Raw genomic sequence first — 18,449 nt, 5'->3', positions numbered from 1 at the left:
TTTGGAATGGAGTAAATGGAATTGATGTGTTCGATACCATTTCATCCACTCCGTTCCAGGCATTACTGTGAGCCTATCCTCCCCAATTAAGTTGAACTGGCCTACTGTGCTCAGTCCTTATAACTTCAAAGAGAAGATATGCTACATCAGAGTGGTCTTTGATCTGTGGCTCTCCAGTTGCATTCATGGTCACATCGCAGAGCATCCTGTCCTGTCCAGATTACTGTCTGAGAGGTTATTTTTTTTCACCTTTATTTAACCAGGTAGGCGAGTTGAGAACTAGTTCTCATTTGCAACTGCAATCTGGCCAAGAAAAAGCAAAGCAATTTGACACATACAAAACACAGAGTTACACATGGAATAAACAAACATACAATCAATAATACAGTAGAAAAAAGTATATATACAGCATGTGCAAATGAGGGAGGACAAGGGAGGTAAGGCAATAAATAGTCCATGGTGGCGAAGTAATTACAACATAGCAATTAAACACTGGAATGGTAGAATGTGCAGAAGAAGAATGTGCAAGTAGAGATACTGGGGTGCAAAGGAGCAAGATAAAAAAAATAGTTAGTTGGATGGGCTATTTACAGATGGGCTATGTACAGGTGCAGTGATCTGTGAGCTGTTCTGACAGCTGGTGCTTCAAGCTAGTGAGGGAGATAAGAGTCTCCAGCTTTAGTGATTTTTGCAGTTCGTTCCAGTCATTGGCAGCAGAGACCTGGAAGGAGAGGGAAGAATTGGCTTTGGGGGTGACCAGTGAGATATACCTGTTGGAGCGCGTGCTACAGGTGGGTGCTGCTATGGTGACCAGTGAGCTGAGATAAGGCGGGGCTTTACCTAGCAGAGACTTGTAGATGACCTGGAGCCAGTGGGTTCGGCCATGAGTATGAAGTGAGGGCCAGCCAATGAGAGCGTACAGGTCGCAATGTTGGGTCGTATATAGGGCTTTAATGACAAAACGGATGGCACTGTGATAGACTGCATCCAATTTGTTGAGTAGAGTGTTGGAGGCTATTTTGTAGATGACATTGCCGAAGTTGAGGATCGGTAGGATGGTCAGTTTTACGAGGGTATGTTTGGCAGCATGAGTGAAGGATGCTTTGTTGCGAAATAGGAAGCCGATTCTATATTTAATTTTGGATTGGAGATGTTTAATGTGAGTCTGGAAGGAGAGTTTACAGTCTAACCAGACACCTAGGTATTTGTAGTTGTCCACATATTCTAAGTCAGTAGTGATGCTAGGCGGGCAGGTGCGGGCAGCGATCGGTTGAAGAGCATGCATTTAGTTTTACTTGCATTTAAGAGCAGTTGGAGGCCACGGAAGGAGAGTTGTATGACATTGAAGCTCGTCTGGAGTTTAGTTAACACAGTGTCCAAAGAAGGGTCAAATGTATACAGAATGGTGTCGTCTGCGTAGAGGTGGATCAAATAATCACCAGCAGCAAGAGCGACATCATTGATGTATACAGAGAAGAGAGTCGGCCCGAGAATTGAACCCTGTGGCACCCCCATAGAGACTGCCAGAGGTCCGGACACCAGGCCCTCCGATTTGACGCACTGAACTCTATCAGAGAAGTAGTTGGTGAACCAGGCGAGGCAATCATTTGAGAAACCAAGGCTGTTGAGTCTGCCAATAAGAATGTTGTGATTGACAGAGTCGAAAGCCTTAGCCAGGTCGATGAATACGGCTGCACAGTAATGTCTCTTATCGATCGGCGGTTGTGATATCGTTTAGGACCTTGAACGTGGCTGAGGTGCACCCATGACCAGCTCTGAAACCAGATTGCATAGCGGAGAAGGTACGGTGGGATTCAAAATGGTCGGTAATCTGTTTGTTTACTTGGCTTTCGAAGACCTTAGAAAGGGAGGGTAGGATAGATATAGGTCTGTAGCAGTTTGGGTCTAGAGTGTCTCCCCCTTTGAATAGGGGGATGGCCACGGCAGCTTTCCAATCTATGGGAATCTCAGATGATACGAAAGAGAGGTTGAACAGGCTAGTATTAGGGGCTGCAACAATTTCGGCAGATAATTTTAGAAAGAGAGGGTCCAGATTGTCTAGCCCGGCTGATTTGTGGCGGTCCAGATTTTGCAGCTCTTTCAGAACATCATCTATATGAATTTGGGTGAAGGAGAAATGGGGGAGTTTTGGGCGAGTTGCTGTGGGGGATGGAGGGTTGTTGATCGGGGTAGGGGTAGCCAGGTGGAGAGCATGGCAAGCCGTAGAGAAATGCTTATTGAAATTCTCAATTGTAGTGGATTTATCGGTGGTGACAGTGTTTCCTCGCTTCAGTGCAGTGGGCAGCTGGGAGGAGGTGCTCTTGTTCTTCATGGACTTTACAGTGTCCCAGAACTTTTTTGAGTTTGTGCTACAGGATGCACATTTCTGCTTGAAAACGCTAGCCTGAGCTTTCCTAACTGCCTGTGTATATTTGTTCCTAACTTCCCTGAAAAGTTGCATATCACGGGGGCTATTTGATGCTAATGCAGAATGCCACAGGATGTTTTTGTGCTGGTCAAGGGCAGTCAGGTCTGGAGAGAACCAAGGGCTATATCTGTTCCTGGTTCTACATTTTTTGAATGGGGCATGCTTATTTAAGATGGCGGGGAAGGCAATTTGAAAGAATAACCAGGCATCCTCTACTGACGAGATGAGGTCAATATCCTTCCAGGATACCCGGGCTAGGTTGATTAGAAAGGCCTGCTTGCTGAAGTGTTTTAGGGAGCGTTTGACAGGCAATGAGGCAGTGATCGCTGAGATCTTGGTTGAAAACAGCAGAGGTGTATTTGGAGGGGAAGTTGGATGGGATGATATCTATGAGGGTGCCCGTGTTTACAGATTTGGGGTTGTACCTGGTGGGTTCATTGATAATTTGTCTGAGATTGAGGGCATCAAGCTTAGATTGTAGGATGGCCCGGGGTGTTAAGCATGTCACAGTTTAGGTCACCTAGCAGCGTGAGCTCTGAAGATAGATGGGGGGCAATCAATTCACATATGGTGTCCAGAGCACAGCTGAGGGCAGAGGGTGGTCTATAGCAAGCGGCAACGAAGAGAGACTTTTTTCTGGAAAGGTGGATTTTTAAAAGTAGAAGCTCAAATTTTTGGGGTACAGACCTGGATAGTAAGACAGAACTCTGCAGGTTATCTCTGCAGTAGATTGCAACACCGCCCCCTTTGGCAGTTCAATCTTGTCGGAAAATGTTATAGTTAGGGATGGATATTTCAGGGTTTTTGGTGGTCTTCCTAAGCCAGGATTCAGACACGGCTAGGACATCCGGGTTGGCAGAGTGCGCTAAAGCAGTGAATTAAACAAACTTAGGGAGGAGGCTTCTAATGTTAACATGCATGAAACCAAGGCTTTTACGGTTTCAGAAGTCAACAAATGAGAGCACCTGGGGAGTAGGAGTGGAGCTAGGCACTGCATGGCCTGGATTAACCTCTACATCACCAGAGGAGGAGTAGGATAAGGGTACGGCTAAAGGCTATCAGGACTGGTCGTCTAGTGCGTTCGGAGCAGAGAGTAAAAGGAGCAAGTTTCTGGGCGCGATAGAATAGATTCAATGCATAATGTACAGACAAGGGTATGGTAGGATGTGAGTACATTGGAGGTAAATCTAGGCATTGAGTAATGATGAGAGAGATATTGTCTCTAGAGACGTTTAAACCAGGTGATGTCACCGCATATGTGGGAGGTGGAACAATGGTAGGTTAAGGCATATTGAGCAGGGCTAGAGGCTCTACAGTGACATAAGACAATAATCACTAACCAGGACAGTAATGGACAAGGCATATTGATATTAGGGAGAGGCATGCGTAGCCGGGTGATCAATAGGGGTCCAGTGAGGGGTTGGGCTGGCTGGAGAGACTGCGATTCAGACAGCTAGCGGGTCGGGGATAGCAAGCTAGCAGAAGGGCCATAGAGGCACGTCTCAATGGAGGAATCTCTGTTTTAGCCACCGCGTGCAGTGACGTCGATAGACCAGTCGTGATGGATTAGTAGGGTTCCGAGTAGCAGAGGGGTCCAAGTCCAATTGGCAAAATAGGCATAGTGGCCCAAGAAATTGGCTGATGGATCTATACAGCTAACAGTCCAATATGCTCTAGACAGCTGGCGGGCTGCAGCTAGCAGATGGGCATTCAGGGGATGTTGCGATGTAAAGGCCAGGCACCGCTCATCATCATCCACAGTCAGAGAGGTTTAGTGCCGATGCACAATGACTCACCTAGCTGGGTCAGTTTGACACTCTCAGAATAAGCAAATTCATGCAGCTACAGACACCTTAGATTAGAACTAATAAACTAATAATCCAAGATGGTGTAGCAGTCAGACATCTTTGTCAGTAGTAACCACATTTGTTTTAGCAAGTCAGCAATATCAGCTATGTTTTTTTAAAAGTCAATAAACAAAACAAAATGTATATACTGTATATATATATACGTATAAGGCTGAATGAACTGTTTCGCTGCCAGACAAGGCTCCGCTGATAGCCAGGTGTAGCAGTGGTAAGGTGTTGGGACTCTGCTGTTGAGACAGCTTTATGGCGGCCCTAACAGTTTGTGGGCATCGTATGTCACCGCTATAGTGCAATTAATGTATTGTTTAGGGTTGTGTTGTGTAGTGGCTTTGCTGGCATGCATCCCACATTTTTTGGGGGGCCCCACGAAGATTTACATGGTAAAATTGCCACTTACTAAGACAATTAGGTTATTGCTATACACAATATAATATTAAAACCATTCTTATTACATTCTACCTGAGGACAACACAACCCACTCTCTGTAGAGTTTAGAGTTTGAGGGGAGAGAGTTTAGTTAAGGGTTTTAAAATAGTAAGAATAAAAAGACAACAACCAATTGAAGAAGGCTGCTTCCCTGCCATGAGTCACCTAGGCGGAGGTTGAAGGCCTGAAGCATTCTCTTTTCTGCTCATGGCCAAACTCAATTTGTACTACGCTAAAGGGGAATTGACTGACTCAATATAGGCTCAGAGAATATTAATATCCCCTCTTCCAACATTTAATTAGCTGGCAATTCCCCAAGAAATGTACTAAATTCATTTCTCACATGGACTTGAATTCATTCATTTGTGATTTTAATTAAAAACAAATTCTGCACAGGGCCCAAATCATTTTAACTGAGGTTAGATATTAGTTTGGAATGGATAATGTTCTGTCTGACCATTGGACCACCAATCATTTCTGCCCTCCGAATTCATATTCATTATATAAACAGGCCCTTTTAATTTTGTCTGGCTTGCCTTTCCAAATAAAATGGAATATTGTTTGTTCATATAATTTAAATAGCAGGTCACTAGGTGTAGGGAAAACCATAAGCAAATAGGTAAACTGTGATTTGACTAAAGAGTTAATCAGGGTGATTTTTCCACAAATAGACAGGTATTTTCCTTTCAATGGTATCAAGATCTTATCTATTTTTGCTAAATTTCTATTAAAATGTATTGGAGTGAGATCATTTCTTTCTTTTGGGATATGTATACTGAGTATGTCCACATCCCCGTTAGACAATTTTTTTGGTAAACCACACGGTAATGTAAAAGTAAAAATGTTTTGTGATCCAATACTACACTTATCATAATTTGGTTTTAATCCAGAGGTTAGAAAAAGTATCTAGTATCTTTTTTTTTGCATTTTTTGTTGAAGATTGAAAAAGAATGTGTTACATTTTCCCCCATATTCCATCCAGTTTGTTTTATTTTTATAATATATTACACTGGATCTGTCGCTGTTGCTGGTCAACTACATAGCTTGCAGTGACACACAGAGTTACGGACGTGAGTCAGAGGAGTTCTTAGACAATCTCTACCATGGCATTGAGATACAGTAACGTAGATAACTGTCTGGGGTGATATGAGTGTCTTACTAATAGGTGTAACACTTTCTTTCATAACAATCTGCTGTGCACAGTGAAAGTAGGACTCATGTTGTGATGGGGATGAGGGGAGAACACGGGAATACAACCTTATTTATGGAAAAACAGTTTCAAAGACATAACTTGTTTTAATAATTTTTCAAATGTATTCAAATAAATAAATATACTTATAATACTAAGTGAGCCCACAGATACAGTCACCTCCAAAAGTATTGGCAGCCTTGACAAAGATGCAAAATAGACTGTATAAAATAAATAATACAAATACTAAGGTTTATTGTATGCTCAGATTTTTTTTCAATAATATTATTTTATATTAATACAGCTGAAATAGATTTGGTTGAACGTTTTACTGCAGTGGGTTAAGTCAGGGTCACACAGTCTTAAACAAATCTACTTTGAAACAAAAGTATACACACGTGGTTATTTTATTAATATAATTTTTTTTTTGTGGATTTTACCCCCTTTTCTCCCCAATTTCGTGGTATAGTGTTAAGAAGCAGTGCGGCTTGGTTGGGTTGTGTTTCGGAGGATGCATGGAATTCGATCTTGTCTCATCGCTACAACTCCCGTACGGGCTCGGGAGAGACGAAGGTCGAATTCCATGCATCCTCCGAAACACAACCCAACCAAGCCGCACTGCTTCTTAACACAGTGCGCATCCCGGAAGCCAGCAGAACCGGAGGAAGGAAACACCGTGCGACCTGGTTAGCGTGCACTGCGCCCGGCCCGCCACAGGAGTCGCTAGTGCGCGATGAGACAAGGATATCCCTACCGTCCAAACCCTCCCTAACCTGGACGACGCCAGGCCAATTGTGCGTCGCCCCACTGACCTCCCGGTCGCGGCCGGCTGCGACAGAGCCTGGGCACGAACACAGAGTCTCTGGTGGCACAGCTACCCTAGACCACTGCGCCACCCGGGAGGCCCTCACACGTGGTTATGGGCTGAAAAAAGCAAGATATAGAGATGAAATGTATTACATTTTGAGTTTGCATCCCAATATTACAGTTTATATACATCACAGAAGACTGAAATATAACAAAACCGTTTGACATAGAAACACCGGATTTTCAGAGACTTTTTACAAATAATGTTTATTAATTATGAAATTATGAAAAATATGAATAACATTCCACCCATGAGGCCACTAGGTCGTTTCACTGCAGGAAAGGCTACCAAGAAAAAACAAAATAAAAAAAATACTGTAGGTGTTAAAATGATTGGTACCCGTAAATATTCTTATCAATAAAATGCATTTGCATTAACATTCTACTTACAGTTCTTTAAACTGAGATTTAAAAAAAAATATCTTCCATGGCTTCCTGTTTCACTGGGGTATGAAAAGAGGTAACACCCTTTGTCATCCATCACCGTGGGGAAAGGCAAAGCGCTCACAAAGAAAAAAAACAAATGGCTGTTGACTTTCATAAATCAGGCAATGGGTACAAAAAAAAACACACAAAAAAACGAATATACCACTAGCCACTATTAGGGCAACAATTAATAAGTTTAAAACCACTGGAGCAGTGGTGAATTTGCCTGGTAAAGGACCCAAGTGTATCTTGTCCATACTCACAGTGATGAAGATGGTTTGTGATGAAAAGAAAAGTCAGAGGGTCACGGTTGCCATAAAAAAAAAGCTCTTTTGAGAGAAACCAACAAATGTAAACACTTGGAGTTTGCTAAACGTCAATGGCACATGGATTGGAACCAGGTGCTATGGTCAGATGAGATGAAAATAGAGGTCTTTGGCCACGCACACCAGTGGGCTTTGAAAATATTATTTTAATTTAACCTGGCAAGTCAGTTAGAAACAAATTCTTATTTACAATGACGGCCTACACCGGCCAAACCCAGACGACGCTGGGCCAATTGTGCGCCGCCCTATGGGACTCCCAATCACAGCCGGTTGTGATACAGCCTGGATTCAAACCAGGGTGTCTGTAGTGACACCTCAAGCACTGAGATTCAGTGCCTTAGACCGCTGCGCCACTCAGGAGCCAAGACCATATGCATCTTTCTTTTGTAAGAGAGATGCAAATGCAGAAAATAACCCCATGCCTACTGTAAAATATGGTGGTGGATCTTTGATTTTATGGGGCGGTTTTGCTTCCTGGTGATAGTGACATTGAACGGTACCATGAACTGTACCAAGTACCAGGACATTTTAGCCCAAAACCTGGTTGCCCCTACCAAGAGGCTGAAACTTGGCTACAAGTGGATCTTCCAGCTAGACAATGACCCCAAGCACAGATAAAATCCACAAAGATATTATTAATTGACAACAAAAAAAAATCTACATTTTGCAATGGCCATCTCTGTCTCCGGACTTGAAACCCATTGAAAACCTGTGGTTTGTACTGAAGAGGGCTGCCCATAAGTACAGACGAAGGATATAAAGGATCTGGAAAGATTCTGTATGGAGGAGTGGTCTAAGATCATTCCCAATGTGTTATTTAATCTCAGAAAACATTCAATATAGCTCTGGTTTTCTAGTATTTATTTTATACAGTCTTTTTTGCTCATCTTTATCAAGGGTGACAATGATTTTGGAGATGACTGTATGTTACTTAAAAGTAAATATAAATGTACAGTGTAAAATAATATATCAGCGGTTTGTGATAAAATAAATATAACAGAGTAATTCCATACATTGAGTAACTTCATACAATCCACAAGAATAAAAGTTTCTAACTATCAGCTTATTACTAAATATTGCAATTTCAATGATACAGTAGTTTTCAGTACATTCATACATATTATGCCTTGTACCTTTCTTATTAAGAGTAACAAGTATTCAATAAAAACCTAACAACTATATTTTCTAATAACTTATATTCTCAGTTTGCCACGTTGATAGTCAGTGCAGCAGAGCAGAGGATGTCTGTTGTAGGGCATCAGGTCTTCCAAACCCATCGATCCTCTGGAGACAGCGTGTAGAGCTAAATTGTGTTTCTTCAGTGCATCTCCCTACCAGAGTACAATTTACACATCTCCTGTTGTTCTGTAAGACAGATAAGACAGGCCTCTTTGTGAGGACTTTTCTTTTCAACATCGCAGAAGGGAAGCTCAACAGAATCCCTGTGAGCCTGACATGGTGTGGCACACTAACACAGGTTTTAGATATTTGTACCTTTATTTTAGCAGGTTAGTCTCATTGATATTAAACATGTATTTTACAATAGAGTCCTGGCCAAAATGGCAGCAAAATACTACCATAATTCTATGCTTCTCCTACTATCTGAGGGTAAAACAGACTTATACAGCTCTATTGCAGTCTAAAATGTCTAAAATATACCATTAATTATGCATAATAGATAGGTTTGACAGAAGCCATTTATATTCAAGGCTTTGTTGTTCTGTGAGAGAGTAGGCATGGATATGAAAAAAAAATTGTATTTTCTCTCTATGACAGTCCCTTACTGACTGTAACCCTTCTCTCTTTAAAACCCTTCATCGACACTGAGATTTTGGTTGATGTAAATGCCTTTTCAGAGATCTAGTACTGAGAAACCCAGATCAATTACGCCTTTGTAAAACTGACACTAAGGTAAAGCATAATGGTTTCGTGAGAGCCCTGTACAGTAGGTCTTCTGTGCTCGAGGATCTTACCTTTCAGGAGTAGTCCAACCTCCTCACTGTCTTCTACTGCCACTGGTTTGAGGAGGAGGGCAAAGAAGATCGCCATACCAATCACCTAAGAATAAACACAAGCATCAAATGAAATTCTTCTTTTTACATCAGCTGATGATTGAACAGAACTTCAGGACTACGTTCTTCATGTAAGACATAGAGCCCTGGTCTTACCTTAAGAGGCTGGAGGATGAAGATGCTCTGGAAGAGGGACATGGCCAGAGAGATAACCCACTGGATGGACTTCTCCCTCCCATAGGCAAAGCCATACATCAGGGTAAAGTACGTGGACACAACACTGATGGAGACGAGCAAGAACCAGCCCACAAACACAAACCACCAGGGCAGCCAGCAGCTCGAGCTTTTCCTTTTCTCCCTAGCAACACGGGGAGGACTGGGAGAGGAGGCACAGAGGAAACACAGGTATGTTTAGGTACTTGGTCAGAGTAATGTATGACAATGATATTCACATAAATACAGATCAATTTAACTTGATTGGAAACTGAGAGGAAGGGAATGACGTGTAAAGTATTTTTTTTGAAAAGCTTAACTTTTAATTCCGTTATTTATATTCCCTTCTCTACACAGGTATATTGTCCAACCTGTAAGCCATGTGGCTGGTGAAAACCATCTCGGACGTCTTCTGCTGCAGGTGGACGGTGTTCAGGATGTGTTGACGGGCCTCTGGGGTGGGGAAGGCACTCTCATCCAGCCGCTCCAGGCACATGGACAGGTGGTGGAGGAAGTACAGGACAAACTTGCTGCAGTAGACCCAGTGTGGCTCACTCTCACTCAACCCTAGTAGGCAGACGCATCAAATCTCCAACAATTACAATGATGTCAAAACCTGTGTGACTTGTAAGGTTGCTCTTGCAGTGTCAGGGAAGCACCTTGCATAAGCTGAATGACCCCTTGCACTCTGCCCAAGGCTGAGCAAAGGTCATCGCATGACTCCAGCTTCTTCTCTAGCTCAGGCACTTTGTTCCTCTGGCTCTTACAGAGCAGATTCACCATCTCCTCTGTGTCCTAGATAGGGACGTAGTATGCAGGAATACAGTACTTAAGGACAGAACATACATAACAGTTGCCAGTATCAATGTTGCCAGTATCACAGTTGCCAGTATCCATGTTAATGGTTGCTATAACCAATAAGATATTGTATGGCCTTGGAGGTAAGAAAAAAGGCAGGCACAGCTGAAAGGAGTAAACGATGGGAGTGTTTGAAGGTTATAGACAAAGTATAGCGCAGAACTATAGCACAGCAACAACACTTTATTTTGAAAAGGTAAAGAGAGGACCTTAAGAATGGTTGGCATGGTAACAGCGAGGGGTTTCAGGCCCTGCATATCGGGGTTCTTCTCCTTCGGTTGGACGAATCGTGGCTTGATACTACGGAATATGGTGATGATGAGGATGTTGATGGGGAACATGAGCAAACCGCTTTCCACCCCCACCATGATCTCCTCCCAAGTGACCTCCAGCGAACCTGGGACATGAAAGCACACCATTATGGAGTCAAGGCACAATAACAGAAGCTATAACACTCAATATATCATTCAATGTCAAAACACTTGTTGTGTTGTTCTGGGTCAAGTATTTCTTAGCCATATGAAAGGTTTATCAAGGGCTTGGGTTCATTGAATAACCACTCTGTGCTGTGTGACAAGGTCTTTCAGGTCTGGATAGTCAAAGGAATGTGGCTGAAACATTGTCTATTGAAGGGTTATGAAGAGCCTTCCACTGCCTACAACTACTAGTCCTTGTAACTCTGTGAACACCAAGGAGAAAAGAGCCTTGAGTTGGATCTAACATTTATAATTGAGACCAGTCCTTGTCTTTGATTCTTAACGCAGCTGTATCTAAAAAGTCTGATGTGTCATCATCCACATTGCAGGCTAATCGTAGTTCCCATGTACTGCACTGCTCTCTTTTTACTGTCGAAAAAACTTTTTCCGGGTGGCCAAATTTTCCAATTTCTATGTGAGTGGAGGATAAAATTGCCCATCCTTATCAGAGGCAGCTCATTATTGCCCATCCTTATCAGAGGCAGCTCATTATTGCCCATCCTTATCAGAGGCAGCTCATTATTGCCCATCCTTATCAGAGGCAGCTCATTATTGCCCATCCTTATCAGAGGCAGCTCATTTTTGCCCATCCTTATCAGAGGCAGCTCATTGCTGCCCATCCTTATCAGAGGCAGCTCATTATTGCCCATCCTTATCCGAGGCAGCTCATTATTGCCCATCCTTATCAGAGGCAGCTCATTACTGCCCATCCTTATCAGAGGCAGCTCATTATTGCCCATCCTTATCAGAGGGAGCTCATTACTGCCCATCCTTATCAGAGGCAGCTCATTAGATGTGGGCTCAGATATGAACGGCACAGTCACAAAAGAGGACTGATTGACTCACCCACAATGACTTATCCAGTACCCAATATAAAATATAATGTTGTATCTCTATGGACTTACCAATGGTGAAGATGACAGGAGACTGCTGGTTTTTGGGGATCTTCCAGAAGGCGATGTTGATTGCCATGGTGCAGAGCAGGAGGCTCATGCAGCAGGACACCCTCTGTGCTCGGGTGAACGGGCTACGCCAGGGAGGGTCTACGATGGACACCCAGATGTGCTGATCTCTAAAGCCTGTCGACGTCCTGGTCTGGAAAATATTTCTAGGACATAGAAAGTGTGGGACATTAGGGGATGACCAGGGTGGAAGTCAGAGGAATTACATTGAAAAAGTAGTCTAGGATACAAGGGTTCAGAATTAAAACTCTATGGCACATTGCAAGATATTTGACCTAGCCTATAAATCCTCTACAGACATGTTGTAACATTGTACTCTACTGGTGGTCAATCACCTAAAGCTTCTGATCTCGTTTTTCTTGGCAGCGTTGAGGGTCTTCTTGGTCAGCCCGTCCCCCCTGTCAGAGCTCAGCCACGATGAGGACAGGAAGTGCCAAACCTTCTTTCTCTGCAGGTCTTGGATCGTCACCTTGTTGAGATACCTGGTGGGAGGAAACGTGACCTCACACTCAGGAAAATACTTATTATTCCCTGTGTAGAGATAGAGATTCTTAGACTGTAGAGATAAAAAATGAAAACAAGTCCCTGCCAGCATAGCAGTGGTTGCAATATTTTTGTTGTGGTATTCAAAGACCCAGTGCAGTCAAAAACAGGATTTTCCTGTGTTTTATATATCCACATGATGAGGTTGGAATAATACTATGAAATTGATGATAATGCCTTTTTAGTGTAAGACCTGTTTAAAACGATACCCTGGAATTTCAGGCTGTTTTGGTGGGATGGAGTTTTGGCCTGCCTGGTGACAACAGACCAATAAGAAATAGAGTTCCAAACCTCTCTGTCAATAACAGCTAGTTTTCCGCTTCCCACTCCCAGGTAGTCCTAGAAAAATATTTTGCTAAGAAGCTATTTTGTTTCTTTTTGACAATTTTAATTGAAAACAATCACAGTAAGGTACTTAATTGTTACCCAGAAGTTATTTGATATTGTGATAAATACGTCAACATTGGACCTTTAAGACAGGTATTAAACAGGAGGAGAGGAGGAGAGGAGGTGAGGAGGCAAGGATGCTATTTTGAAGTGTCATTGTGATGAAACTCTACCAGGTCTCCAAGGGTGAGGGGAGCAAAGCTTGATAATGTCACACCTACACTACTTTAACAGCTCAGTATTTATAGGTCCTAGTTGTCCCTGCAGATTCTTAACCTGAACCTTAGAGTTTAGTGTGCCACAAATCATTTTTAAACATGACAATGGAAAGTATGGAGTGATTTCAAAAAGACCTTGACTTTAAACAATAATTACAGGGATGATGTGTCATCTGTCCTGGTGCTTACCAGGAGGGGTGCCCCCCAGAGTTGTCATGGCACAGCTGGATGCCTGTCAGCTCCCCCAGGGGAAAGGGTGTGGTCACCAGGAACAAGTCCACACCCCTTCTCTCAAATACTGGTTTATCAGGGTCACTTAGGTGGTGGGGCTCACTCTCCCCCTGTGTACCCAACAACTTGACTGTAACCTACATAAAAAAAAATATACTCTGATTAGCATGGATACTGGTATTGATATTCCTATGCTAAGTAAACTGACCACAGAAATGAATGAAGGATCTATTCAGTTACCACCCCATCTTACATTGGCAGAGGTACCCGCCCCTCTCCGACTGCCAGTCTGGACATTCAGTAGGTAGTTATAACTGGCACATGGGTGGTTATCCTTCAGGAGTGTCATCTTCCTCTGTGGACAAAACAAGTGTTTCAGTGTTCGTGTGTATGTGTGTGTGAGCATCAGTTTGTGTGTGTTTGTATTTGTGTTTGTACACGCCTTGATAAACTCACCCTGGTGAGGGCCCTCCTGTCTGCATAGCAGGCCCAGAGCAGAGTGACCAGGTACAGGCCAAAAAAGGCAGAGAGCAACGCCACCACCACATAGTTCTCATTCACTGTGGCAAAGTACTGAGCTGTGAGCGACACGTCTACGTAGTTGGGCATCACAAAGATAGAGCTCCCAAACGATGTCAGGTGGTTACACAGACAATGTGTCATCCTGGGAGTTGACTGTATACCCACCTAGAACAAGACATCACAGACAAACGCTTTCACAATGTCACAAACACATACCGACGCTTACCAATTAGGTTTGTTCATACTCTGATGGAGACAAAGGAGGGATCGGTCTCATTAATAGCAGCCTCACCCAGCAGCCAGCTATGCTCCATGTCAGCTGTTTAGTGTTCCAGTACATGCACTTAGTAGTGAAGGTGGTGATCTGTAGTGTCAGTCCCTTGCTCCAGGTTGAGTTAAACAGACTGGCATTCACATACCAGGTGCCTGTTCCCTTTTCCATCATCTCAGGGGTGACCAGCCAGCGATAACCCTCTGAAAGAGCACAATAGGGTTTTGAACATGGATTACTCTATACCACCCAGGCTAAGAAAGCAAACCAACAATACGTTTGAGAGCCCGACCTCCAATTACAGTGTGAAATGCCAGACAGACATGTCTTAAAGCTTGTGAATATCAAAAGTAGTATGTGAATCTATGTACATACCAGACAGCTAGATTGACTGAAAGCAGTAGCACAGTGGATGTAATGTTTTGCCTAGCAGTAACTATGGTGATGGAATCCTCCTCTACCTGTGTGTCTCAGGACGGTGCGGTGTTTATAGTGGGTGTCATTGGGTGGGGAGCCCAGGCCCAGCAGCAGTTTTAGGGACACATTGACACTGGGCTGTATGGTGAATATGACTGTGATGTTGGGGTCCGTAGTGTTGAAAGTGGTCCCAACGCGAGCCCCTTCCTCCAAGGATACAGTCGTGCCAGAGAGCACAGGAGCATCTGGGCGTGGAAGAATGATCTATAGAGAAGGGAGAGAAACAACCAAATCTATTTGCATTCATGGTTCCCTCATCTCTGTTAAGGAAATGAGGATGGAATGACAGCAGGCTAAAGTTAAAGTAGTTGGCCTGTTCTATCCTGTAGCCTACCTCAATTAGCTCTGTCAAGTTTTCTACACTGATTTCCGTCAATCCATCCCTTAGTACAAGGGTACACACCGTTCCTGTGATGTTTTCAGACGATGAATATGGGTTGCCTATAAAAGTGGTCACCTGAGAGGAAGAGAAAAAATATGAAGATAAAATACTATTTGCACAACAAAACAGCATCATCAATGTTGTTTATTGTACAGACCTGTACATTAACAAGTGAGTGGTTTTCCAGCGAGGAATGCAATGCAGAGAAAGGTGGAAGCTTGATGTATGCATCGTCCTCTGACCCTAGAACATTGTTATCCATTTGTGATGGGGTGAGGCTGAGGGAGACGAGACAAGAGTCAGATGGCTCGCATTCAAGTAGAGGACAGCAAGAAGCATAGTTTTACAGGTGCTAAGTAGAACCATACAGGGTTATTCGGTTTGTTCCAATAGGGGAACCCTTTTTGGTGCTAGGTAGAACCCTCTGAAGGGTTCTACCAAGAACCCTTTTATCCTCTAAAGGTTCTATCTAGAACCCTCTATGAAGGGTTATATCTTTGAAGAGTTCTTCCTAGAACCCTCAATTAACGAATTAACCGTTTCCACCAGTCTTATAATCCTTTCAAATTAAACTCTTTATGACAAAACATTAAGCGAATCATAAGGCCTTTCTTTGAGGGCTTAATTATACCCTAACACAGTGGTGTTAAGAAACTCCTGGTTTACAGGACACATGCTGGCTTGTAAAGTGATGTGCAGTTCTTATTTATTCATTTTTTTTACCGTTATTTTACCAGGTAAGTTGACTGAGAACACATTCTCATTTACAGCAACGACCTGAGGAATAGTTACAGGGGAGAGGAGAGGGATGAAAGAGCCAATTGTAAGCTGGGGATGATTAGGTGACCGTGATGGTATGAGGGACAGCTTGGGAATTTAGCCAGGAATCCAGCCAGAGTGAGGATATCCAACGGTTGGCAATTTTAGTCAATTACAATTTTAGTCAATTACAACAATTACAATAATAAAGCTTATTCAGATGAAGAAGGGTTCTATGTAGAACCCTTTCCTTCCAAAGAATCTGCCTTGCCTTCCAAACAATTATCAAATAAGTATGAAAAAGGTTCTAGGTAGAACTATTTGCATTACAAAATACCTTGTCTTTCAAAAAGGTTTCTTCAGACAAAAACAGTTCTTGGTAGAACCCTATCCCTCCGCAAAAAAAACTTTTAGAACCCTTTTTTTCTAAGAGTGTAGAATTGGAGGCTATACCAATGAGTGAGATGGAGGAGCTCCGGGTTGTAAACACTAACCTGATCTGGTAGATGCTGCCTGTTGGGTGCTTCACGAAGAAGGGCTCATTAGATTCTGTGGTCACCACCAAGCTTACTGCCTTATAAATCTCAAAGGCCAAATCAAACATTTCCGTGTCCTGTTTGAAGACAGCAGAACATCAGCGAAATGCACTCTCAATGAACTCCACATTTGTCATATGTCACAACACTAAAAACAGATGTATAGGTTTACAGTAATATGTAGGCCTACATGTTAATGTTATAATAATGAAAGTTATCATTGCTTGACCCACCACATTAGTGTCACTGTCCGCCCCACATCTTTTCATTTTGAGGAGTATGACTCCCCCAGCGCAGCTGATGATATTGCTAGCAGTCGTGTTGTCTAATTTCAAATTACTTGGAAACAGCATCTGGGCTCCCTGTAGTAGAAGCTCAAGGTACTTTTTCTGTTGGGGGAGGGTTCAGGTTAGGCCCAAATTGACCAGGTACAGCAGTATCATTTATTTAATTACATTCACTGTTTTCTGATTTGATAATAATTTATCTCTGTGGTGAGAGAGAGCACTATGACTGAAAGTTCCAGTGGCCCTAAACTCTGTCATCTACTCCACTGACCACACCCATCTTACTACATGTCCATTGTCATTGTGATACTTTACCCCATTGGTGTCTGTAGGCTCTCCTATAGCCTTTTCCATTCTTTCCAGTTCCATCTGAGCCTCCTGAAACAAAACAGAGGATATAACCGCAAACTTCCAACCACTGAAAACTATAATTGTGTTAACAATTGATAACAAAAAGAGTTTGAAATATGTGTCACACTGCACTTTTAACACAGCAGCATTTCTGACCTTGAGGAGCATGTTGATGTTGGTCACCTGATTCTCCATGCTTGACAGACTCCTTGACATACCTGTAGGATAAGAGAGAGAGAGAGAGAGAGAGAGAGAGAGAGAGAGAGAGAGAGAGAGAGAGAGAGAGAGAGAGAGAGAGAGAGAGAGAGAGAGAGAGAGAGAGAGAGAGAGAGAGAGAGAGAGAGAGAGAGAGAGAGAGAGAGAGAGAGAGAGAGAGAGAGAGAGAGAGAGAGAGAGAGAGAGAGAGAGAGAGAGAGAGAGAGAGAGAGAGAGAGAGAGAGAGAGAGAGAGAGAGAGAGAGAGAGAGAGCGAGAGCGAGAGAGAGAGAGAGAGAGAGAGACGTTTAGTTCATGGGAGTACATGAATGGTTGAAACTGTGAAACAAACTTGCCAAACAAACTCACGGTTGACTTCAATTTGATGGCTTCTCCAGTGTCTTGATTTGCCACTTGCTCCCTGTTTGTCCTACGAAAGTCAACAAGAACCATTCATTTTGATAATAACTTTACTGACACTTCACCAAAGAATTACAATAACGGATAAAGGCCATTAATAAAAGTCACTTACCATACTATTTGATGGATTTGCAGATAAATTCAAATCTGTAGAACAAGAATTATACAGCACAGATGTCATGCAGGATATCATTCAGGCCTCTACACTAAATAATTTTGGAAAACATTGCAGCATGTCTGCTTACAATAAGGATCAGGACACAGTCTTTTTTTTAACATGTTAAAATGGGGTTAGTGAAGGTGCTGTACCCAGGGTGCAGAGGTAGCCACGCCAGGCACTGCAGTTGGTTGAGGTCACTAGCTGAAAGGGATCCATCATCACATAGGTGCAGAGGAGTGGGGTACTCCCGTTCCCCGTAGAAGCACCATTCTCTCCAGTAGCATTATACACTACAGACACATGAAACAATTATTGAAAAGCTATGAAATGTACTATTTTCCATACAATACTGTTATTTTAATATTGTTTTCCAACAACAATGTATCATTAAAAATGTCCTTATATCATAGCTGATGGATCAAGTGTGAAAGCTTGGTTCTATGCTTTCCCTATGGCTATGATGTTCCAAGACTGGTGGAGATGTGTTATATGAGCTTATGAAAATAATGGATTTTGCTAACATCATTTGACACTGATAAGCGATCAATAGTGAAGATGTGCTTCGTACATGGTAGCTGTCATTTACAAATGGCCTCTGTATAGCTCAGGAATTCCATCAAGACCATAAGCAGTGGCTTAATTAAGATGACTCAACTTTCT

The 18,449-nt window shown here is 42.8% G+C and overlaps 1 protein-coding gene across 1 annotated transcript; it reads right to left on the bottom strand.

Moving 5' to 3' along the window:
- Positions 1–7,807: 7,807 nt before the first annotated feature.
- LOC110526940 (polycystic kidney disease protein 1-like 2) lies at positions 7,808–17,227 on the bottom strand. The gene is made up of 19 exons (XM_036981771.1): positions 17,172–17,227; positions 16,980–17,042; positions 16,611–16,766; positions 16,336–16,454; positions 15,240–15,360; positions 15,035–15,157; positions 14,685–14,904; positions 14,245–14,426; positions 13,887–14,117; positions 13,684–13,785; positions 13,389–13,567; positions 12,387–12,533; positions 11,995–12,197; positions 10,823–11,010; positions 10,415–10,550; positions 10,127–10,322; positions 9,699–9,918; positions 9,504–9,588; positions 7,808–8,895 (listed from the first exon to the last, which is right to left on the bottom strand). The coding sequence occupies exons 1-19, from the start codon at positions 17,208–17,210 to the stop codon at positions 8,849–8,851; spliced, it is 2,757 nt and encodes a 918-aa protein (XP_036837666.1). The 5' UTR covers positions 17,211–17,227; the 3' UTR covers positions 7,808–8,848.
- Positions 17,228–18,449: the final 1,222 nt, after the last annotated feature.

Source organism: Oncorhynchus mykiss, chromosome 6 (assembly GCF_013265735.2).
Source record: "Oncorhynchus mykiss isolate Arlee chromosome 6, USDA_OmykA_1.1, whole genome shotgun sequence".
NCBI lineage: Eukaryota > Metazoa > Chordata > Actinopteri > Salmoniformes > Salmonidae > Oncorhynchus > Oncorhynchus mykiss.
The sequence above is the reverse complement of the archived record's forward strand: the minus strand, read 5'-3'. Positions and strand labels throughout refer to the sequence as shown.